This window comes from Capra hircus, chromosome 18 (assembly GCF_001704415.2).
Source record: "Capra hircus breed San Clemente chromosome 18, ASM170441v1, whole genome shotgun sequence".
Classification (NCBI taxonomy): Eukaryota; Metazoa; Chordata; class Mammalia; order Artiodactyla; family Bovidae; genus Capra; species Capra hircus.
Window position 1 is genome coordinate 57,970,620 of NC_030825.1, and position 23,990 is coordinate 57,994,609.

General features: G+C 55.4%; 2 protein-coding genes across 2 annotated transcripts; both read right to left on the reverse strand.

Annotated features, from left to right (window-relative positions):
* LOC102177186 (kallikrein-1) lies at positions 10,969-16,007 on the reverse strand. Its single transcript, XM_018062885.1, has 5 exons — positions 15,928-16,007; positions 14,022-14,181; positions 12,021-12,307; positions 11,737-11,873; positions 10,969-11,173 (listed from the first exon to the last, which is right to left on the reverse strand). The coding sequence occupies exons 1-5, from the start codon at positions 15,971-15,973 to the stop codon at positions 11,018-11,020; spliced, it is 786 nt and encodes a 261-aa protein (XP_017918374.1). The 5' UTR covers positions 15,974-16,007; the 3' UTR covers positions 10,969-11,017.
* Positions 17,155-22,672, reverse strand: KLK15 (kallikrein related peptidase 15). Its single transcript, XM_018062895.1, is given in 6 exon segments — positions 17,155-17,747; positions 18,373-18,509; positions 18,639-18,922; positions 19,232-19,259; positions 19,262-19,379; positions 22,625-22,672. Coding segments are annotated over 6 exon segments (768 nt in total). The 3' UTR covers positions 17,155-17,594.

Here is a 23,990-nt window from a genome sequence, read left to right on the forward strand (position 1 = left end):
GGTGGAGGACATGGGTAAGGGCAAGGCTTGGCTCTTTAACCGGGCAGTGGTGACGTCTAAAACCACAGGCTTTGGAGCTAGCAGACTGGAGCTCTTGCTTCTGTATCCCCCACCTCAGGGCAGCCACTCCCATCTCTCTGAGCCTCATTTCCCTCATCTGTAAAATGGGAGTAGTCGTAGGACCCGTCTCCTTGGGTCGTCATGAGGAGTGATTGAGATTGGCACACAGTGGGTCCTCAAAAACTGAGATTATCGTTGCTCTATTGGGTGTTTAATTTTGGGCTTCTGAAGCAGTGGACAAGAAACTTAGTCGTTCTGGATATTTTAATTTTATTTTGAAATGATACGAATTTAAAGATAATTTGTGAACTTCCCCTGGTGGCCCAGTGGTTAAGAATCTGCCTGCCAGTCCAGGGGAGATGGGTTCGATCCCTGCTCCACGAAGATCCCACACGCTGTGGGACAGCTAAGCCCGTGTGCCTCAAATACTGAAGACTGCTCGCCCTGGAGCCTGTGCTAAGAAGCCACCGCAAGGAGAAACCCGTACAATCAATGAAGAGTAACACCCACTCACTGCAACCAGAGAAGGCCCATGTGCAGCAGCAAAGACCCACCAAGGTCAAAAATAAATAAATCTTAAAAAAAAAAAAAAGACAATTTGTGAAAAGGAAAAGACTCTTTTTCCTCCCCTCCTGTAGTGGAGAACAGGGTAATTTTTATGGTTTTGAAAAATAATATAGGAGATAAGTGCTTTCCATCTAATTAAAAGGGGAAATGGGTAAAAATAAATTTTTTTTTTTCTGGCTGCGTCCAGTGGCACACAGGATCTCAGTTCCCCAATGAGGGATCGGAACGCATTCTTCCTGCGCTGAAAGCATGGAGTCTTAACCACTGGACAGCTGGGGAAGTCCCAGATGTGATTATCTTACAGAGAAATGTCCTATTTTAGATGACATAAAGCAGAGATGTTTTCTACACTTTGTCCCTTAAACAATCAGGAAGAGTTACTGGAAAAACTGGATAAAATACCTTTTACTAACAAGAAAACAGGAAGCTGGGTGTTCTCTCCTGTTGCCCTTACTATCACTCTCCAAAAATGTTCTTTTGATGCAACAGACTGTTGTGATCAATTATTACAGGAGATCGGAACACAATATCCTTCATTTCCAAATTAAAGTGCCCCTCCCCCCTCCACCCCCGCACCGCTTTTCGAAAAAAGCCTAACTTGGCAGGCAAATGGAAAACTAAACTATTCTAATCAGAATATTGATTTTAAGTTATGTGGAAAAGAGTGAGAGGACTATCATGGCAAGGCTGTGTGCAAAGCTAAATAGCTGCCATCATGTACTGACATTTTCTAATTCGGTCCTCCCTGTGTCTCCACATGGTAGGGAATTTTAACCCCCTCCTACAGATGAGAAAACTGTGGCTCAGAAACACAACCTAGCTTGAGCAAAATCACAGCTGCTGGTGGTGGTGGTGATGGTGAGATAGGCTCTGGGATGGAGTTGAAACTGGAACATGGGGTTGAGTATTGGGGCAGTGGATATTTGAGGGATGGACTCTGAGGTTTGGGGGGATGGGGTTGAGCTGGGGTTGGGAATGGGGATGGATTGGAGACAGGTGAGAAGATGGGGTCGGGAATGCATTGGGTTGAGTCTGAGAGCGAGTCACAGGTGACCAGGATCTGGTGGTGGTTGAGGTTGGGGATGAAGAAGACGGGATCAGAGATGGATGGGGCTTGAGTTGGAGACTGAGACTCAGGTGACAGGGGTGGGTTGAATTTGGCATGAGTCTTGAGGAGGGTTAGGCATGGAGATTTGGTGTCAAGGTTTGTAAACAGGTCGGAAATGGTAATGGGGATAGTTTGGGGGCTGGAAAGAAGGTAATGTCGGGAGTGGGCGTGGGGATGGGAATGGACATCACGCATGGGAATATGAGTGAATTAGAGTGGTGTTGGTGGTGGAGGCGGAGGGTGACGTGGAGGCCAGTGTCGGGGCTGGAGAAGTTGGGTTGGAAACTGATATTCTGTCCTGGGATGGGGTGGAGATGTGGAGGGAGACAGGCTTGGGGTGGGGGGTGAAGGGCGAGGACGGGGGTGGGACTGAAGCGTGGTGGGGAGGGGCTGGGGTATCAGGACGGTCCTGACTTGGCTCCTCAGGGGAGGGTCTCAGCGCCGTGCCTGTGAGGGCAGTGATGATGACATTGGAGAAGTCCAGCAAGGGCACGTTGGAGCTGGTGGAGAAGATGATGTTTATTAGAATGATGCAGAGGATGAAGTTGGTAACACTGGCGACCAGCAGGAAGGCCCAGGCAAAGTCCAGCAAGTCTGGGGGAGGAAGAGAAGCAGGAACACCGGGACAGGCCCTCAGGCCCCGAGCCTGGCGGGGAGAGGGTCTCCCGGGAGCCTAGGGGCATTGTTAAGCCCTCTCCCTTGAGAATTCTCCCCCCCCCGCCCCCCCCACCACGCTACTCCAGCATTGTAAGAAAATTGAAACTGGGCTCCAGAGAAGGGAGACTGAGGCAGATAGATGCCTTCCGCATTGAGGTATGCACCTCCAGGTCAGTAAGGACAGGTTCTTGGGCAGTGATGAGCGGGGTGAGTATTGAGGAACCAACTTGACGCGATGTGGACAGATTCCTTAGGAATAGTGTGTAAGATGCTAAGGTTGTGAGAACTGTGAGGATGGGTATCATGTAGGTGAGAATGAGCAAAGGACAGTGAGGATGGTTCTGAGGCAGTGAGGACCCTCCTAGGAAAAGGGAGGACCCGCCGAGGGGAGGCAGGAAGACGGGGCGGTGTCTCTGAAACAAAGAGGAAAGAGGAGCCCCAGGAATAGGGCAGGCCTTACAAGCGTTCTGGTCATACTCGTGCAGGCAGGCCATATCCGAGCAGCGGACGACAAAGACGGTGTCGATGGGGATGGTCCGGAAGCCAGGGTCCCCCAGGGGTGCCAGAGGCACCTGGAAGTGGATCCAGGGCTGGTCCAGAGAGATGAGGCCGATGATGACTATGCTGGCCAGACTCAGCAGTAGGTTCAGCTGGCGGCTGATCCTCTTGGCCTCGTGCAGCAGCCACCAGCCCATGGGGAGCTGAGAGTGGCTGAGCCTGTACTTGCCCAGATACCTGCAGTGGGTGGCCCACCAGCAGGGTCAGCATCGGGTCCAGCTCGCCAGCCCAGCCGACCACCCCCGCTTCTAAGTCCACGTGTCAGAATCCCGGGCAATCTGACGTTCAGACTCTCTCTTCTCTGTGTCTGTTCTCCATTCCCTGTGTCCCCCAGGTCCCCCCTCTAAGACCTGCTCACCCCAGAACAGCCTCGAGGCTCCCTGGCCTCCAGATCCTAGCTTCCAGGAGCTGCCACTGCCCCTTCCAATCGCTGGGTGGAATCACGGGTCCGGGCTCTATGCTGTGCCCCACCCAGGGCCAGCCTTCATCCCTGCCATCCCTAAGTCTGACTTCTACCTCATATACTGACCATGCCTCCCTGGTCCCTGACTTTTGCCTGATACCCCACCTCCTAGAACTCTGGACCCCAAACCCGCCCTACTCCCTGCACCCCTGCCTCTCACCTGCCAGCATTGTTCTCGAAGGAGGCCGATGGTAAGTTCTGAGCGTTGTTTTCCAGGATGGACTGGCTGGTTTGGGAGCTGCTCAGAGAGTCTCTGATGGTCTCCTGGGAGGTCCAGACAATTGACTCGACACTTTTGATACTGGCCTCGGGACTGTGAGTAATTGAAAGGGGTACGTCGACTCTGGCCCGGACTGGTGACGTGGAGGTTTGAAGACTTAACTTGGGACTCTGGACACTAAGTTGGCTGTGGCAGGTTACTGATCTTATGTTGGTCAGAGGGGTGCGAGTAGTTAGCAAGGGGTTTTGGTTGCTGAAGAGGCGACTTTGGAAACATGGGGGAGCATCTCGGGTGTGGAACTGGCGGCTGTAGGTGACGGATAGTGGGTCTTGGATGCTGGCCCGGTGACAGCCGATGACAGACGTTGTGTCCTCGATACTGAGTCGCTGACTGTTGATGGATAGAGGGTCTTGGATACTGACCCGGCGAGTCGAGGTGCTGGGCTGAGGGTCTTGGATACTGACCCGGCGGTTGTGGGTGATGGGCGGCGGCTCTTGGATACTGACCCGGCGGTTGTGGGTGATGGGCGGCGGCTCTTGGATACTGACCCGGCGGTTGTGGGTGATGGGTGGCGGCTCTTGGATACTGACCCGGCGGTTGTGGGTGATGGGCGGCGGCTCTTGGATACTGACCCGGCGACTGTGGATGATAGGCAGCGGCTCTTGGATACTGACCCGGCGAGTCTGGGGGGAGGACTGAGAGTCTTGGTTAGTGACCCGGGACCTGAAGGTGCTGGACGAAGGGTTTTGGCTCTCCCCTTGGGAGTTGCTGGGAGCGGCCAGGAGGGAATCCGGCTGAGTGCTCTGCTGACCAGAATGGGACCTCTGGGCCATGTGGAGATATGAGACAAGGCCGGTGCCCGGATGCACTCAACACCCTGCCAACCGCCTCATCCCCCTTTGCCAACCATCACTGTGTCCTCTTGGAAGCCCATTGGTCTCTCCTGGGCCTCCGGCTCCGTCCCTCAGGGTCTGAACCTTTCTGTCCCCTCTCCTGTGGGTCGTGGTCTCTCTCACTGTCCACAGGCAGGCCTTGGAGCTTTAGTCTGGCCTGGCGCTGGGGCTGGGGGGAGGTTCCATGACAGTTGGAGGGGTTCCAGGAGGTTGGGACGTTGGCCATGGACTCATGTTCTACTCTAGGTGCACGTGAGAGACATGGGGGCTCGGGCTGGGTCAGGGTGGGCTCAGTGTAGGGTCTGGGTGGGGTCAGGATTGGGTCAAGAAAGGGGTCACGGCTGGGTCAGAGAGCTGTCAGCACAGGGCAGGGTTAGGGGAAGAGGATCAGGAATGGTCAGGGTGAAGGCAGAGCAGGATGGGAGAAGGGCCCAGGGTGGGGTCAGGGCTAGACACAGCGGTGGCAGCGCTGGGTCGAGGGCCACATCTGAGGTCAATTCTTGCAGTTTCTGGAGGGCCTGAGATCTGAATCTCTAATTCCTTCCCCCTGCCTGTTCCCACCGTTCCCCCTCCCCCAGGGCCTTCTACAAATCAATTTCATCCCTTTATTCTCAAGTTCTATGTGTCTTCTTGCTCTCTTTACTTCTCCTCTGCCTCTGTGTCTCCTAACCTTTCCCTGAATCTTGCAGAAGACTGGGTCTCTTCCCATAGCCCTTGGGGACTGTTGGGTGCACCACCCGTGTCCACTCTTTTATTTTTGCCTCTGCCGGGTCTTCACTGCTGCACGAGGGCTTTCTCTAGTTTCAGAAAGTGGGAGCTACTCTCTAGTTGCAGCGTGCAGGCTTCTCATTGCAGTGGCGTCTCTTGTTGTGGAGCTCGGGCTCTCGAGGCACAGGCATCAGTAATTGCGGCACGTGGACTCCACAGTTGCGGCTCCTGGCTCTAGAGCACAGGCCCAGTGGTTTCGGCACATGGGCTTAGCTGCTCCGAGGCATGTGGGATCTTCCCGGATCATGGATCGAACGGGTGTCCCCTGTATCGCAAGGCAGATTCTTCACCACTGGACCAGCAGGGAAGCCCTGGTGGGCACTCTTTTGACATCATGGGTCTTGACCTCGTGAGCACCCTTTGGAGCCCATGTCACAGTTGTCTGTGTCCTGGGCTGGGATCTGAGACAGGGATGAACATAAGGGGATGATGTTGGGAGCAGAGATCGAGCTGAGATTTGGGGAATGAGGGAACAGAAGATGAGGCTGGAGACAAAACAAGTAGATTTGGGTTTAGGATGGGTTGTAGGTGGGAGGTGACCTGCGCCGTCAGGGTCAGAGATGGGAATGGAGTTGTGTTTGAGGTTTAGGACAGGGAGCATCCTGGAGATGGCATGGGGTTGTGGATGGTGCTGGGATAGGACAGGAGACAGAGATGGGGATGCAGCCGGGATTGGAGTTTGGGTGGGGATGGGAAGATGGCTGTGGGTGGAAGGGAATTGCGTACAGGGTAACAGGCAAAGTGAGGGTGGTGGGTGGGGGGGGGATGTGGTTGTGTTCAAAGGTGGAAGCTAGGATATAACAGAGTGACGCAGGCAGACCCAGGCCCCGGGAACTCTGTTCTTCCCCAGTGGAACCGATCTCTTCATGGGAGGAGGACCGCAAGTTCGTCCTGCGAGCCTGGTGTCTCGTCTTCATCATCCTGGCAACCATGATGCTGCTCAGCGTGCTGGACGGGCGTATGGCCTACCTGCACGGTTCCTACACCGGCTACGTGGGCTTCTGGACCAACTGCGAGAAGCACACGTGTGCCGACCTGCGCCAAGTCACGGGTCAGTGGGGGATGGGGCAGGCTTTGGGGCGCTCTGTGGGGGTGGTGGTCTTTAGAGATGATCAAGGGCGAGAACTTCTGGGGGAATCCCTTTGGGTGTTCTTGGTTGCCAGAGAAATCTTTAGGATTCTCGAGGGGCTCTCTGGACATTCTGTGAAGGCCTTGGGAGGGAGCTTCCTGGAGGGGTACGCCGCTTATGAGGCAACGAGAGTGGCCCTGTGCTTGGGAAGACGAGCGCTGCACTTGGTCCAGCCCCAATCTGCTTCACGATTAGATGGCTAAAGACACCATCATTCTCTCTCCCACTCCTTTTATTTATTTACTTTATTTTTTTAAAAAGAAAACAAGATGGCTTTTAGCTCCTTCAGGGATTTTTTAAAATAACAATTTGTGTTTGGCTGTGCTGGGCCTTCGCTGCTGAATGGGCTTTCCTCTAGTGGCGGCACACAGGCTTCTAACTGTGGTGCCTTCTCTCAGTGTGGAGCACAGGCTCTAGGGCGTGTGGGCTTCAGTGGTCGCAGCTCCTGGGCTCTAGAGCACAGGCTCAGTAGTTGTGGTACGCAGGCTTAGTGGCCCCGAGGCATGCGGAAGTCTTCCCAGACCAGGGATTGAACCTGTGTCTCCTGCATTTTGGCAGGCAGATTCTTTACTGCTGAGCCACCAGGGAAGCCCAGAAACATTTTGCTTCCTTATAGGTCTCTGCTTTTCCAGTGCTTTTGAGCATTACCACAGAGTCAGCCCAGACCCTGGAGCCAGGGCACCTGAGTTGGAACCCTGGCTCAGCTACTTGGTAGCTGAGTGATCTTGAGCATATTTCTTTACCCTTGTGTGGCTTGGCTTCCTCATTTCTATAATGCCAGTGATATTGGTACCCATTTGTGGGCTGTTTGAGGAATACATGAGTGAAAACACACAAAAGAATTAGAATAGCACCTGGCACATATTATAGGAAGTGTTTCATCCAGGTTTCTTATTATCATAAGGATTTCCACCCCTGCCCCAAGTCAATGCACCTACCTTCATTTCAGATCGCAAATAAGTGCTCATAAAACTTTCAGAACATTGTGCAGTATTAATCTTACTTAATCTCTTTCTCTTATACCGCCCAAACTCAAGCTCGTTTCAAGTTACAGAAAAGCCCATAGGCATAAATTGTTCGGGTTCAGGTACTGCTGGATCCAGGTGCTCAAAAGGTGTCTGTCTCTTGCCATCTCCCCTTGAAGGCTTCCTGTGTGCTGGGCCCTCAGGCAAGCTGTGCTGTACAGCAGCAGTGGGGCTGTCAGCAGCTTCTGGGGTCCCGTTTTGTTTTTCCTGTACACAACCATGGAGAAAAGAGAGTAAGTTGTCTTCTGTGGCCCTCACATGAGGGTCTCAGGATTAGCTCCGATGGGACCAGATTTACTACCCTGAGATTTCTCACTTCTCCCTGAACCATTTTGTTGTGGTTAGGACGATGTCATTCTGTGGTTGGCTGGATTCCATGAGGCTGGATGTAAGTCTCAGGCAGTTCCAAGCTCATAATCTTCTCTAGAGCACAGGCTCAGTAGTTGTGGTATGCAGGCTTAGTGGCCCCGAGGCATGCAGAAGTCTTCATGGACCAGGGATCGAACCTGTGTTTCCTGCATTTTGGCAGGCAGATTCTTTACTGCTGACAGTTTCAGTTAGAAAAAGTCCCAGGGAAGAGTTTGATTGGTTGGCCTTGGTGCATGTGCTGGTGTTTGAGCCGATGCCTAAGTCCCTGGGGGCACTGTGATTGACTCAGCCTGAGTTACATGACTACTTCCGTGATCCCAGAGGGCAGAGTATGCTGTGAAAAACACTCAACCAGGATTATGCGATTGATCCTGAGAGCACTATTTCTATTTTGTATATACATGCAGTTTGCCAGTAACAAAGCAGATGGAGTTTTAGCTCATTTGGATGAAACAGTCTTGTACTGTTCAAAAGTAGATAAAGTAGGAAAGGGCTAAGATGAAGATATGTAATTCTCAGAAAGGGCTGAAACTCTTGTCATGCTGAAATGAAAATGGATGTCAATTTCAAACTGAGTGTGATTATGTCTTTTAGGTACCTTGATTTTAGAGTATTTGGAAGTTTTCTTGTGTGTACATCTGTGTGTGCACTCTGCGGGATGTCTGGGGGGTTATTTAGAGAATGTCTGTGAGGGGCTCTAGGGATGACCTTGGTATATCTGGGGAGGCCTAGGGGTGTGAATGGTGTCATTAAGGAACCCTGGGGTATGAAGTGACTGAGTTGTCCTGGGTAACTTCGAGGGTGCTATTGGGAGCGGAGGGTTGGTATTGAGCGTATAAATGTGATCTGCTGTGGGAAATCTTTTGAGAGTACAAGCAGAGTAACTCTGGGGGTGTCTGTGGGGATAATTCTAGAAATGCTAGAGATGATTCTGTGGGCTGAACTTGAGGATGTGGGTGGGGGTGACTCAGGGATCATCTGTGGGGTGACCTTAGACGTATGTGTGAAGTTGATTATGAGAGTGACTGGGGTTGACTTTGGGGTAAGAGGGGGTGATTTGGGACAACTTTGAGGGTGCAAGTGGGAATGACTTGTTTTAAAATCGAGGTATAGTTTACTTACAACGTTATATAAGTTTCAGGTGTACAACATAGCGATTCACACTTTTTAAAGAAAGTGGGGATGATTTGGGGTTGACTTTGTGAGGGTGGGAATCATCTTGGAGTTTCTAGGAGGTGACTTTGGTGATGGCATTGGGGGTGATACTGAGGATGTCTGTCTGTAGCGAAACTTCAGGGGTGTCTGTTGGGGATGACTTTGGAGAGTATCTAGGGGCAAGTCTGGGGCATTACCTCCTTTCCCCCCAGTTCTCATCCACATGAGCATGGGCCTCATGATCCTGGCCATGATCCTGTCTCTAGTCCTCCTCCTGGCCATGGGCTTCTCCTTCCGGCCTGCGCTCCGCCGTCTTAACAAGACCGACCTCGTCTTCAGTACCCTCAGCTCCTTCACTGGTAAATGTCGCCCTGGGAAAAGGCTTCGGGGAGGTGTGTCCCAGAATTTCTGTCCTGCTGGGTCTCTTTGAATGTCTCTTGAGCTCTGCATCCCTGCCCACCCCCCACGCCTCCTCGCCCGCCCCCCACTGCTCTGCGCTTGCTGTAGGTTTCTCAGTTCTAACTACCATATCCCTCACTCTCTTCCTGTTTCCCCGCTCCTGGTATCTTTCTGTCGCGCGTGTGTGTGTGTGTGTGTGTGTGTGTGTGTGCGCGTGCGTGCGTGTGTGTGTGTGTGTGTGTGCGTGTGTGTGTGTGTGCGTGTGTGTGTGTGTGTGTGTCCGCGCGCACAGGCACGCTAGTCAGGCAGGGTAGGAGAGGATGTCTCTGGCTCGCTTCTCTTTCTGGAGGTCTCTGGGTCCCTGTCCAGCCTCGTGTCCATCTCTGGCCCCATCTCAGTGCAGGGCTCCTGATTCTCCTCAGCCTGACGCTCTTTATAGCCAACTGCGAGATGCTCCAACCGAGGCCACAGGTATCCTACCTGGTGACCACCTACCTGAGCTGGGGTGCCGGAGCCTTGATGCTGTGGGCCGGTGAGGGCGGGGTCTCGGCAGGGCAGGGGGTGGGGCCAGGGGCGAGCGTACCAGGCAGGGCGGACAGGATTGGGGTGGACCCCATGGGAGGTCAGCCTACAGGGACGGGCCGGGGCCTAGGGGGCCATCTAGCACCTCCACTCCCGCCCCCAGGAATCCTGAGCTACTTAAACTACATGGGCATGTGGGGCAAAGGGACGCCCTCCATGGAACGGCGGATGAGCTACCGCCGGTGGGCCTCGCTGCAGAACACCCGGAAGTCCTTATCCGAACCGCCGCCGTCGTTGGACGCAGGCTCCAAGCACAACGAGGACCTGTCCGTTTAAGAGCCTGCCCCCGGCCCCCCACCACCGCCAGCCCCGTCCAAGCCTCTCGAAGCCAACTGCACCCGAGCTTCTCAGGACACTGATGCCAGGCCACCCCTTTCACCTTGGCCTTCCCGCCCAGCGTGTCTCTCCCTGCCCCCACCCCGGAAGTCCGACGGTGCCCACTCGCGTTCAGCGCCCGCGCGTGGCCAGAGCGGTGTGGCCCCGCCCCTGAGCCTGGTGAGGCCCCGCCCCCAGGTGTCTAGCTCTCACTGGCGGGGGCCTGAAGCCTCACGCCATTATAGGCATTCCTACCCCTCCGAGGGCCAGCACCGCCCCAGAACGTCCAGTCTGGCCCCCCGGACAGACATGACACTGCCCAGCCTTGGATGTCGCCCCGCTCAACGGTGGAACAGGCCCTACCCCCGGGGGGCGTGGCTTGCAATTATATTTCCACCGTCCTTCACGTTCCTGGCTTTCCCAGCCATTAACGTGGGTTCCTTCTCTCAGAGCCTGAGCCTCCGTTTCCTGCTCTCCCTCCAACGAAGAGTGGGGCTCAGAGTCCTTGCCTTGCCCTTTGGGGCCTGAGCCTTTCTGTCTACACCTGCCTCTGACCCTTCCTTTCCCTGCTGCTCATAACTGCAAATCTCCCGCTAAGAGTCCGGGAGGGCTGGAGAGGCTCTAGTCCGGGCCGGATGGTTCCCGAGTTCCCAGGTGTCCAGCGTCTGGAAGCCAGAACGACACCAGGACTTGATGCGAATTTGATGCATATTTGATTTTACTAGGGGTAAAGGACAGGGCGGGGGCATTCAGGGGTTGTCAGTCATGGTCTGATTGATCCAGTCCAGATACAAAATCACTTTGGTGTAGACGGAGGGCTTATTGGGAGTGCCACACGGGACGTGGCCCCATGACGTGATTCCTTGCAACATACCCTCGCAGATCAGCGGGCCCCCTGAGTCACCCTACAGCACAAAGGGGGAGGGGAGAGTGTGAGAGAGGTTAGCAAAGACTGGAGGGTTTTGCCTGGTGAGCTCTAGCACTTAGACGCGAGTGCACAGATCCAGACAGTAACTCCCCATCTCTGGAGAAAGAGATAGTTGTCTCCAGAGCCCACTCCCTTAAGAACAAACATCAGCGCGGATTCCGACAGAGGGCCCTGCCGATGGGGAGGGAGTCTCAGGGTCCAGTGCCTGCAGGATTCAGGATTCAGGAGCAAGATGGTCCCGGCAAGGCAGGTCAGTGCGGAGGAGGAGCAGGACCCTACAGGACCCGCCCACCCTCAAGCTCACCTCTCCCCAGGCTTTCTCTGACTGGACCGGAAATGTGTGTCAGAGGGAGGAACGCGTGAACTCTGATGTGTGTGGAGGTTGGGGCTACAGGAAGGAAAGGGGGTAGCAAGCTACAGCTGCGAAGCGATGGAGACGGTTGCCTGCTTAGCTCTGAACCCCAGCGCAGAATCTGAGCCCCCGCCCCCAGCACTTCAAGGCCCGGAGGCTGGGGGTGGGGGGGGGGCAGGCTGGCTCACCACGCAGGTGTCCTTGCCGCCCTCCAGGTGTCCAGCACATAGCATGCAGTCTGTCACCTCCTGGGGGTGGGCTGTGGCACACTTCTCATTGGGTAGGAGGGTGAGGTCCACACACTGGAGATCGTCTGGGTAAGAGACTGCGGGCCAGGGAGAGACGCGGCTGCGGCCAGACCCCACACCCTCAGCCCTCCTCCCTCAGACTCTCGAGTTCAGGTCCCCGGGCCCCTCCTCCCGCACACCCCGGTGCCCGGGTTCCATGGTGCACCGTCTGGACGCCGGCATACACTCGTCTGGCTTGACGCTGCCCCAGCCGGAGGCGTAGCAGGTGGTCCCCAGTTGGGGTTCCTTGGTGGGCAGACCCAGGACCTGCACGTCCTGTGTGAGCTGGACGGGCTCCTGCAGACGGAGCAGCATGAGGTCGTGGCTGTAGTCCTCTCCTGGCTGGCGGGTGTGGTTTTCCAGGAGGCTCAGGTTGAATCCCGGATTTGGGAAGTCCTCACTGACACTGGCGAACTGGGCCGTGTCTTCGTCCTCAAACAGGTTGTGGCGACCTAGCCAGACCTGGTAATTTCTAGGGGAAGGAGAGGATGGAGACCTTGAGAGTGGGGGTGGGGGTGGGGGAGGAAGGGCTTCCCTGGTGGCTCAGACGGTCAAAGAACCTGCCTGCAATGCGGGAGACCCGGGTTCAATCCCTAGATGGGGAAGATCCCCTGGAGAAGGGAATGGCCACCCATTCTAGTATTCTTGCCTGGAGAATTCCACGGACAGAGGAGCCTGGTGGCTGCAGTCCATGGGGTCCCAAAGGGTCAGACAGGACTGACAAGCAAGCAATGGGGGAGGAAAGGGAGACGGAGCAGGAGAACATGAGGAGGGGTCCAAAGAGAAACAGGAAAGGGGGTGAAAGAGAGAGAGACAGGAAAGATAGAGTCACAGAAGACAGAGAACAGTGAGCGCAAGAATAAGAGAATGTGACAATGTCACAGACAGAGACAAAGAAACCGAGTGAAAAAGAGCTTGGAACAGTAGAGGGGATGGGAAAGAAGGGGGAGAGACAGAGCACTCCGGAGATAAGGAAGAGACGGAGACGGTGAGAAATAGGCCAAAACAAAAAGAGGAAGGGAGGGCAAAGATGGAAGGAGCAAGGAGAGCGAAAACGGGTCCACAGGAGGTGGGAAGGAGAGAATGAGGAACAGGCAGGGGAGGCGAGCGGGTAAGAGTTTAACAGGGAAAAGGGAGAGGGGGCGGGGCCTGGGACCAGCTCAGCTGCGGCGGAGGCTCCGGGGCTGGTTCCCCAGAGAGCAGGTGGCCTGGCCCCCGGCCCAAGGTCTGCGTCCCCTCCCTGCCCCAGCTCCCTCCCTCCCTCTTCTTCTTCCTCCTTCCCTCCCCTGCCCTCGCCTCCCCAGCTCAAGCTGACACCAGCCCTTCTCTGTGTCCCCTTAGAGCCACCCCTCTATGCACGGATGGGGACAGTCTCTTCCGCTTCTCTGGGGAGAAGGCGTGCTCAGTAGTGATGGAAGAGGGACTGAGAGAGAGACAGACAGACAGACAGAGACAGACAGAGAGACAGAGAGAGACGGAGACAGAGACAGAGACAGAGACAGAGAGATGGGGGCAGGGCAGAGAGATGGAGGGTGACACATAGGTGATAAAGATGGTAGCAGAGACCTTGAGATGGACAGAGACAGGGAGAGAGACAGAGACAAAGACAAAAGAGAGAGGGAGATAGACCTAAATCGTCGTCACAGACGCACAGAACCAGTTAGTGAGAGACTGACAGGACAGAGGGAGACGTAGAAAGACAGAGGGACAGTTAGGAGGACTGACTCGAGAGAGCCAGGCAACCGTGGAGCAGGCTTCCCTGGGGTCATCCAGTCCCAGCCCTGCCTCTCTTGTCTTGTGACCCTGGACCACAACCCCCTCCAACCCCTGTCTCTGCTTGAGGCCCCCAGCCTCCCCTGAGGTTATCCGAGGGGACAGTGCCTGCGCGTGCACGCACGTGTGTGTGTGTGTGTTAGTTGCTCAGTCATGTCCAACCCTTTGCGACCTCGAGGACTGTAGCCTGCCAGGCTCCTCTGTCCATGGAGTTCTCCAGGAAGGAATACTGGAGCGGGTTGCCATTCCCTTCTCCAGGGGATCTTCCTGACCCAGGGATGGAACCCAGACCTCTGGCATTGCAGGCAGACTCTTTCCTGTCTGAGCCACCAGGGAAGCCCACCCGAGGGTCAGTGCTGGCCGCTTAATCCTGTGTGCACGGGGCCCCCTCCAGACCCCCTGCCCCTACTCACTCGCTCTTGCAGTGAGCGGCTGTGAGCACCCACTGGGGGGCCACCAGGACGCCCCCACACTGGAAGGTGCTGAAGTGGTATATAGCCACCTGCCAGGGCTGGGAATGCTTCTCACACTCCTGGCCTCCGACGATCCGGGACTGAATGGGGGGCACAGCGCCTGCAGAGGAGGTGCTCCGGGTCAGGTGGGGAGGGGGGCAAGGCAGTGGGCTGTGGGATTGCAGGGCCATGGGAGTGCCTGACCAGAGCTGGGGGGCGGCCTGAGGACATGGGCCAGGGGCTGTGCGAAGGGCCTGGAATGCTGGGGACCATCGCTGGGGTGGTGGGGTGGTGTTGGAGGCTGATCCTGGGGGTGGAGACTGCAGAGCACAGAGCTGACCCTGGGGATTGGGGAGGGAATGACAAGACAACGTGTGCAGCAGGCATCTGGTGTGGGGGTTGGATGGCCTGGCTTCTTGGAGCGGAGGACGAGAGGCTCTGGGCTCTGGGAGGGGAAACCGAGGGTTAAAGGCCCCAGGAGGCTGAGCCCGAGGCTGTGGGAGGAAGGCTTTGGAGGATGAAAGGGCTCCTGGGCTGACTGTCAGGTGCTCTGGAAAGAATGCAGATTTGCAGATTCAGATTAGAGGGGCCAAGAAGAGCATCCGGGGGATCTGGGGACTCCTGGATTGGGGCCGGGAGATATGGGAGAATCTGGGGTTCTGGATCAAAGAGCAAATGAAAGGATTAGGCTGGGAAAGGAGTCCCGTGAGGGTCAGAGTCCTGCAATCCAGGAATGACAATCTAAGAGGAGTTAGAGCTCTGGAACCAGGTTGGGGTCAGATTGGGAGGGAGCTCGGGAGGAGGGAAGGTGGAATGGTGGTCATTCTGGATTCAGGTGATTCTCGTGGGGATGGGGCTCAGGGTCTGGGGACCTGGGGTTCTCCTGGGGGCAGGGCCAGAACAGAAGTGAAGGGGAAGGCATGCCAGGGGCCAAGCAGCTGTGGGGACACAGAACTCACTTGATGGGGGAGGTTTTAGAATCAGATGTTGAGGTATCTTGGGACAGGACAGCTGGGCTGAGAAGGTGTATGTTGGGATCTTGAAGAGGTGGCAGGGGGTCCCAGGAAACCAGAGCTGGGTGGGAGGAGTTCAGCTGGAGAACAGCTGGCGCGTGGGGAGGATGAGAATCCCACATGGAAAGGGGCACGTGGTTGTGCGTTCCGGATATTTTTCCTGGTGGGGAGAAGGCTGGGGGTATGGGATGGAGGTTCTGGAACAAAGAGGAGAGGAAGAGACACTTCCAAAACCCCCCACACCAGATGGAAGGCCCACCTGATCACCCATGGCAGACCAGAAAGTCTGTTTTCGAAGAAGCATCAGTGTCTAGTTGGAATTCGGGGATCTTGAGGGGCTTAGGGGGCATCAGATGGCAAGACTGGAGGAGCCAGTTGAGAGCTGACAGCTGGATGGGGAGAATCGCCAGGGTGTGGTAGGACTTGGGAGTTCAAGAGCCAGACCATCTGGCCATAGAGAACTAGGGAGAGCAGCGGGGACTTGGGGTCCCAGCGTCCGATGGGGTTGGGGTGCTCCTTGGAAGAGACAGACAGACATGGATGGGGATCCACCCCATAAAGTGAACGGGGGCAGGGATCTGAGTGGGGAAGAGGACGAAACCCTGCTTGTTTCCCAGGAGGGAGGAAGGACCTGGTGGGAGCAAGGTGACAGTGAGGAGTGACAGGTTGGATTTTAGGGTGCGGCTGGGAGAGATAAGAAAGAGCCTGGTATCCTGGTCTGGGCTGGACGGGGTTGGAGGGGTTAAGGCTGAGGTGCCAGGTGGGAGGGGAAGGAGTTACGGAGCAGGGATGGCGGGGACAGCCGGAGAATCAGGGCCCAACCCCACCCTCCCCCATCTTCCCCACTGTCTCACCGGTCCCTGCCAGGGACAGGGCAAGGCACAGAACCGGGAACCACATGGTGTCCAGGGGCAGGCAGGCGCTGAGCTTGTAGCTGGGGAGCCTCGCCAAAGGAGGCTTTTAAAGCCCTCCTCCCCCTCCCCAGGGCTCCACCCCTGCCCTGCTGGCACCCAGATGCTGGCTCAAGCCCTGCCCCTGCTTCCTGGGGCCTGGACAACCTTCTCCCACCCCAAGAGCTGTGGAACAGACGGGACACTGAGCACCTGTTCTTCTGCAGGCCCTCAATCGCGCTGGAAGCATTCCTGCGGCCAGAAGCCAGCCGGAGCAGGGCCTGGAGCTTGCCCATGAGGCCAGAGTTGGTGAGCAGAGGGGGAGAGGGGTGAGTGGGGGCAGGAACAGGATGGTGGAGGAACCACTGACTTCCACTACCAAGCCCCAGATACCTTAACCCCACATAAGGCTATGTACCCCCAAGACCCAATGCACCCTCAAATACCAGCAGTGGGGTTCTGATTCCTTTCTCCCCGAACCTCTTGGAGCCAAAGATGCCAATTTCTCAGCTCCCAGCAACCTTCTGAAATGTAAGTCTGGGCTTTCAGAAGGCCCTGACTCTTGCATTCCCAGGTTTGGAATCCAGGTCCCTACATCTACTGTTCCTTTCATAATAAAGTCTTAGGTACCCATCACCAAATCCTGGCATCTCCAGATGCAGAAATATGACATTTCAATGGTTTCCAGAGTGAATTTCCCGGCATCTCAAAATCTAATGTCCCCCGCCCCAGACAATGGGAGGGTCCCATTATCCACCTCCTCCTGGTTTCCCAAGTCTGAATGCTCAGTCATGTCCTCCAAAATCCCAGAGATCCTGGAATACCTGCCTTCCAGGGTCAAGAGATCTTCTCCACAAATTCCAACCCACCCTCCTCTCCATAAAATATTTAGGTATCAGGAGGCAGGTTCATGTGCTCCAACATTCAGTGACCTTGGGAAAAAAATCACATTTGGGGGGTCAGGAACTAGATTCAAAGCAGCTCATGGGGGCCCAACCTCTGCTGCATGTCAGGAACCTGCCTACAGAAAGGAGAGTCTTTGCCTTTTTGCCGTGGCTACCAGGAAGCCCAGAACTCAATCTTGAAGAAAAGGAAGTCATTCTCGACTATCTAGTGTGTACTGCGTCCTTTCACTGGGGTCCGGAAATACAGAATCTTTTCTCAGTGCCAGGGACTATTCAGATCAGTCCCTATGAATCACGTCATTTATTTCTAAGGACAGCAACATGAGATGGGGAAAGCCAGGCTGACTGAGGTGGGATCTTTGGCTCAAGATCAAAACGTGCTGAATGAACAGAGAGGGCCCTGCTTCATGTCGTTTCTTCTCGCCTAAAGATCAGGGCAGCTGGTGAAAAGGACCAGGATTGGGTGGCTCTGGTTTCCCCTCCCAGTCTCTTGCCCCTCTTTCCCTTAATCCCCAGAAGTAAGTTGCAGAAACTTCCACAGAGAAGCTTGTTTCAGTGTTTTCTGTTATCTTGGTATCAAACAGGTGACCATGAGCACCGGCTCTGGTCTCAGACAGGCAAGTCCACAGCTAACCTCTGGGCCTTGGACCGGGTCTTGGGGGGATGGCCCAGTCCTGTTCCAGGTCAGGATGGGGCTGCTGGGACACAGGTAGTAGGCCCAAATGGTCAGTTCCTCTTCATGGTTTCCTTGAGCCACTCCAAGTAGCTGCAGACTTTGGTATAGACACCGGGCTTGGTGGTCGTGTCACAGGGGACATCGCCCCAGGACACAGTGCCCTGCAGTACACCCCCACAGACCAAAGGTCCTCCAGAGTCGCCCTGTGGGAAGAATGGGAAGCTTGCATGGGAACCCATTCCCATCTTCACCACCATTCAGAATCTCAAACAAAACCCAATCCACCTCCACCCCCATGCAAACCCATCCCAGCTCAACTCTGGAGGACTCAATTTAATCCAAACCAATCGAACCTAACCTCAACCCAACACAGCTCAATACAACCCATGTCCAACTGCACCCCCCACCCAGCAACCCAACCCAACCTCGCACTTTTGCCATTCAAAATCTAACCTAACCCACGTCCATCCTCACTTGCAACACAACTCAGCCCCAATCTTCCCGTCTTTTGCATCCCAAACAAAATTCATCTCCATCCTCCATTCAACCTCGATATATCTCCCATCTGAAAACAAGCCAAACTCATACCCATCCTCAACGGCCAGCCCAAACCACATCATCCACCCCAAACACAACCCAAACCCATCACCTCTCTAAGCCCATCCCCCACCTCACCTCCATCCTAAGGGCCCTTCATTCTCCCTTCCTCAAACCTATCCTCAGCATCTTCCCTGGCCCACAGCAAGCAAAACCCGGCCCCCTGTTCCAACTCCCAAACCTGTTTCCCCGCCCCTTCCCTTCCTTCCGTGGCTGCCTGTCAGCTCTGACCTCACAGGAGTCGGTGCCTCCGCCCTCCACGCCCGCACACACCATGGTGTCCATCAGGCGCCCTGCATAGTCCTTGTTACAAGACGCGGTGGAGATAATGCTGATGTTGGCACAGTGCAACGTATCCGGGAGTCTCACTGCAGAGGACAGTAGAGTTGGAGCGAATCTGTAAAATTTCAGGCCCTTGTCCCCTCCGCCTGAGAGCCCTGGAGAATAAGGTCCTCGAGGGAGGCCCGACAACAAGTTCCATCCTTTTACGCACGCACCTTGTGACTCGGGGCTCCCTGTGGCCCCAGGCTCCTTGTTAGCCCCCAGGCCCCAGCCGGACACCACGCAGGCCTCGCCGGCCTGGGGGCAGCGCGCGGGCAGCGGGACCGGGCGCACTTCGGCGGTGACACGCACGGGTCGTGTTAGACGCAGTAACATCAAGTCGTGGCGGTGGTTCCGCGCTTCGTATCGCGGATGTGGGATGATGCGAGAAACAGTCCGCAGTTGCTCCGGGCCATCGCGCTTGCGCAGATTGTGTTCGCCCAAGCGCACTCTCAGGAAGCTGTGCGGGCAGGCGAACGGTTACCAGCAAGCGGAGTGAGGAGAGGACAGAAATATCAAAGGGCGGGTAACTCGGGGTCCCGAGACCCTTTGGGAATCTGGAGATCCTGTTACCCTTTCTCCAGGGCCCTGGAGCCAATAGTTCCAACCCCTGCCCCTCAGAGACCAAGGTGCCAAAGTCACACACACACCTGGAACTCAATCCCCCGGTTTCAGCTGTTTTTTTTTTTTCTCCCTCAAATCAAAATCTACGATTCTCAGATTCCTAGACCCTCCCACCACGCCACCTCAGGACCCTAAGCTTTCATACCGGGTTTGGCAGTGGGCTGCAGGCAGCACCATTGCGGCGAGATGAGGGAAGCACCGCCGGTGAAGCGTCCATGCTCAAAGAGGGCCACCTGCCATGGCTGGCAGTGGGGCACACACTCCTCACCCCTCCACACCTTGTCACTGTCGTCCTGGGCCACTGAGAAAGGAGAGAGAGGCGATCCCTGAGGAAAGAGCCCTTTCCCTTGCACCCTGCACCTTCCTTCCACCCTGCCCTCACCACACATTTTCCAGATATTGCCTTCCCCCAAATTCTTAAGATGTCCCTGTTGTCGTCTTTGTTGTTGTTTCGGCCAGTGGCATGCAGAATTTCCCCAACCAGGGGCCAATCCGTGGCCCCTGCAGCGGAAGCCCCAGATCTTAACCACTGGACCGCTAAGGAAGTTCACTGCCTTTGTTTTAGCCCCTGCTATTGATTTTTTAGCACAACTTTCTCTCTAGCTTTTACAACAGCTACTTTAAACCAAAAAATGGGGTTTTTTTTGGCCATGCCACATGGCATGCGGGATCTTGGTTTCCCCACCAGGGCTTGAACCAGGGTCCCCTGCCGTGGAAGCACAGTCTTAACCACTGGACAGCCAGGGGAGGCTCCAGCTGCTGCTTGTTCCCTCCAGAACCGTGTCCCTGCCCTTAGCCCCCACCCATTTGATACAGGACTCTGGGAGCGAGGACAGGGAGAGGACAAGAGGGCAGGAAGCCGTCTGTGAGAGGAAGTGGAGACAAGAATGATAGATTCAGGTCCAGACAGATGGTCACTTGGAACCAGCCATTCAAGGTCACCGATTGAGCTGTCACAGCCATCAAAAAGATGTGGCCGCTCAATATGTATGACACAAGTCTTGGCTCCAGAGTCTGGACATCTCAGCCAAACGCAGTGTCTTACAAGGACACAGATGTGGCCACACAAGGTCATGGGCAAACATAGGGACACAGTGAGTTTTCTAAACGTAGGAACTGATATTGCCAACACTTTAAGCTGAAATTCATTTGCACATATGTGGGTTGCAGCTCTAAGAATCACAGCACAGAACTCCATGTGTGTATGTGAATAGGGATAGTTAGGATGCCAGCATGTGTATGTACGTGTGTGCATACACACACATTTACAGACACAGATTTGGACATAGAAGCTCAGATCAAGTCTCCTGTGTGGATCTGCATATACAAGGTCACAGGCTTGCATACTTGCACATGGGGTCTCAACAACAAAATGAAATTTTTAGTAAGGGTCCACAGGAAGAGGCACCAATACACACTCAGGTTCCCAAAGACTGGTCACCAACATGAGTCTATAGTGTAGTGGTTAAATCTGAAATGATAGAGTAAAAACTCCTGTATTCAAACATATTATCTGTAAGCCTTTGAGCAAATTAACCTCTCTGTACCTCTATTTCCTCATCTGTAAAATGGGATTGTTCTAAGAATTAAGTGGGAGAGAGAGCAAGAGAGAGAAAGAGAAAGGGTGTGTATGATGCCTGGGGCACATTGTAATTGCTTAATAAATATTGAAGTGAAGTAGCTCAGTCGTGTCCGACTCTTTGCGACCCTGTGGACTGTAGCCCACCAGGCTCCTTCCTCCATGGGATTCTCCAGGCAAGAATACTGGAGTGGGTTGCCATTTCCTTCTCCAGGGGATCTTCCCGACCCAGGGATCGAACCGGGGTCTCCCACATTGCAGGCAGACGCTTTAATCACTGAGCCACCAGGGAAGCTAAAGGACATATAGATTTACTTATATAGGCACACATGGATGTTTAAGTCATCAACACAAATTTAGCCAAGGAAGCCAGACATATGTGCAAATTCACATAAAGATGGTCAAGGTCAAAACTGTGATTCCTTCCCAAGTCACTTTGTGGAGATTCAGAGTTATAGAACCGACCCAGAGGGCCAGAATTCAGATGTGAACCCACTAGATCAGACCCCGGGAGACATGGAACACAGAGGTGGCATTCAAGGTCAAAGACACATTGCTGGAGACACAGGCAGCCGGGGCAGGACACATTTATCCATCTCTAGATCAGCCTTCAAGTCATTGCCTTGGTGTTCAAGGTCACTAACTGCGTTTCACAGTTGGGGACCGGGTTCACACGTGTGGTCGGGATGTAGACACAGAGGGTAACCCGTGCACACACACACACTCCCCCCACCCACACTGCACTGTGCGCAAGTACATGAGCAGGGAAGGGTCAAGATCATGACCCCCTGCACCGGGCAATGGGATACGTCCCCTCAAGGTGACAGCTCCCTAGGTACACAGAGACGCACACCGGGGCGGGCTTCACACAGCCATACCAAATGACCACACGCTACCCAGCTCCGGGGTCAGGAACTGGGCCAAGGGCCCTGGCCAGGCTGGGGGCGGGGGGAGAACGCGGATGTGGTGGACAAGGGGCTTAACACGGGAAGGGTGGGGTTGTCCTACGGAGAAGGTCGGAGGGTGCGGGCTGAACAGCTGGGCACCGAGGCTGCACCTGGCCAGTCAAAGCTGGAGGAGGGTGGAGGCCCCAGTCGGGTGCAGCAGGCAGGTGGGGGGATGGGGTGGGGGCAGAAAGGAGGGAGCGTGGAGAGCGCCAGAGGGGAGGCTGGCAGCGGGGTTAGGGGGAGGTCTGAGGGGCCCCCAGGAGTGAGGGTCATGTGGGGAGAGGTTAATTACAGTCCACCTTCTGCTTGTCCAGAGTAGAGGCATCAGGTTACACTTAATTTCTCCATGGGAGGTGGCTGAACCTGGTCTGGAGTTCTCCTGTCACTTGGGGTCACCTTGACCTAGAGGCTACCCCTCTCTGAGTCACAGCCCCCTCTGCTGTCAAATGAGGGCAGTAGAGCTCACCCATGCGGCTTCCCCAGGGGCTCAGCAGTAAATAATCCATCTGCAATGCAGGAGATGCAGGAAGACGCGGGTTCGATCCCTGGGTCGGGAAGATCCCCCGGAGGAAGGCATGGCAACCCCCTCCAGCATTCTTGCCTGGAGAATCCCATGGACAGAGGAGCCTGGTGGGCTGCGGTCCATGGGGTTGCAGAGTTGGACCCAACTCAGCACGCACGCATGCATAAGCTTTACCTATATCGTACTATGGAAACCTCGCTGTTATTGTTACAGGGAGGTTGTCTTCTAGAGAAGGCGCGCGAGGACCAGAAAGGGAAGCAATTTCCTCAAGGTCACACAGCGAGAAAGAGGCAGCCCCAGAACCTGAACTCAGGTCTGGGTCCTCCAAGGGCCATGCTCATCATCACGGGGACTCTGGAGCAGCCCCGGGCCCCCGACAGCGCTTGGGGTAGGGTGGAAACCCCGGGGAGGTGGGGGTCAGCGGGTGGCTGAGGTGGGGGTGGGGGCAGGGATTCTCAGATGGTCCCCTTGGATCCGACCTGGGCCCACCTCACCTGCAGACGCCAGCAGGAAGGAGAAGGTGAGGAGAAGCCACATCGTGACGGAGGGACCAGGGCTCTGCTGAAGTCTGGGGAGGGGAGAGGGTGAGCTGGTGTGAGGCTGGACCCTCCCACCCCCACCTGGACCCCTCCAGGCACAAACTCATCCCACTTTTTCTTAAGACACCTCTTCTCAGCATCCTTGTACTCCACCCCAACTTGCTCTTCCTTTCGGGTTCCCCATCTTGCAGGAGTCTGCTGTTCCTCCAGGCACCTAGTCAGACTCCCCGGGGTCCCCATGGCCTGGCAGACCCCAACACCATCCACTTGCCCGAGGGCTCTGGCTCAAGATTCATTCTTTCCCCAAACCCTATACCAGCCTTCTATCCAGCCTCCTATCCAGCCTCTGGGCTTCCCCTCACTCAGCCTGTCCCTCTACTTGAGTCCCACACCCCCCACCAGCCTGTCCTCCCACATGGCCCACACAGAATGCTCCTATGCTTGGAGGTGACCAGTTCCCTTTTCCACTCACAGCACTTGCAGACCCCCAGTTCCCCCGGGATAAAGTCCCAGACCACCTGAGTGTCTTCTCCCCTTCCACCCTCACTGGCTGGGTCTCTCATAACCTGGCCCTAGAGGCAGCCAATTTTTCCATTTTTTCCCTTTTTACAATGTCATGCCTCTACACTTCTGTTCAGGCTTTTCCTCCTCCCAGGTATGCCATTCCCTTCAAGGTCCACTTCTGACCTCCCCCAAGTCAGTGGTGTCTGCCTCCCCTTCCAGACCCAGAACTCCCTAAGGGCAGTTCCAGCCTGACTGGACTCTGGAAGCCCAGCACTGCATGGTGCTGGGCAAGCTTGGGGCTTAAAGTCCGTCTTCCCTTCAGCTTCGGAATACATATCTGCCCGCTGAGGCTCAGCCCTCAGCTGAGCTGGGAGACCCTGATATCAGACAGGTATCTCTTCTGGGTCCTAGAGTGCCTGCTCTGATTTCATCCCCAGGAATGCTCAGGTCAGCACCTCTCTGCGTCCCGCGCACTGCCCAGCCAGGGGCCTAGCACACGGGAGGCCTCAGGGAGATTGTGCTGAGCTGACCTGCTCCGGTGATAACTCCTGACCTTGGTTCCTGGCCCTGGTACAAATGCTTTCGAAGATGTCCTTCTGATTCGGCCCCTCCCCTCCCCCACCTCCCCGCTGCAGCTCCCTCTTACATCTCCAGGACATTTTCTTGGTTCAGGTCCAGCTTGGTGTCTGGGTAAAGAACACATGGACCTCCCCAGGTGCCCTTGACACGAAAATCCCTCCAGGCAGTCCATATCTGCTCCCGGGAACCTGGGCACCTCCTGTTTCCCCTAGACCAGCGCAGACCTGTGTCCC

Excerpts from the sequence above, each read along its gene's own strand:
- LOC102177186 (XM_018062885.1), bottom strand. The coding sequence starts at position 15,973 with ATGTGGTTCCCGGTTCTGTGCCTTGCCCTGTCCCTGGCAGGGACCG. Across the intron at positions 14,182-15,927 it reads CCTGTCCCTGGCAGGGACCG|GCGCTGTGCCCCCCATTCAG; the intron begins GTGAGACAGTGG and ends CCTCCTCTGCAG. Across the intron at positions 11,174-11,736 it reads GCGGCAAGGACACCTGCGTG|GGTGACTCAGGGGGCCCGCT; the intron begins GTGAGCCAGCCT and ends TTTGTGCTGTAG.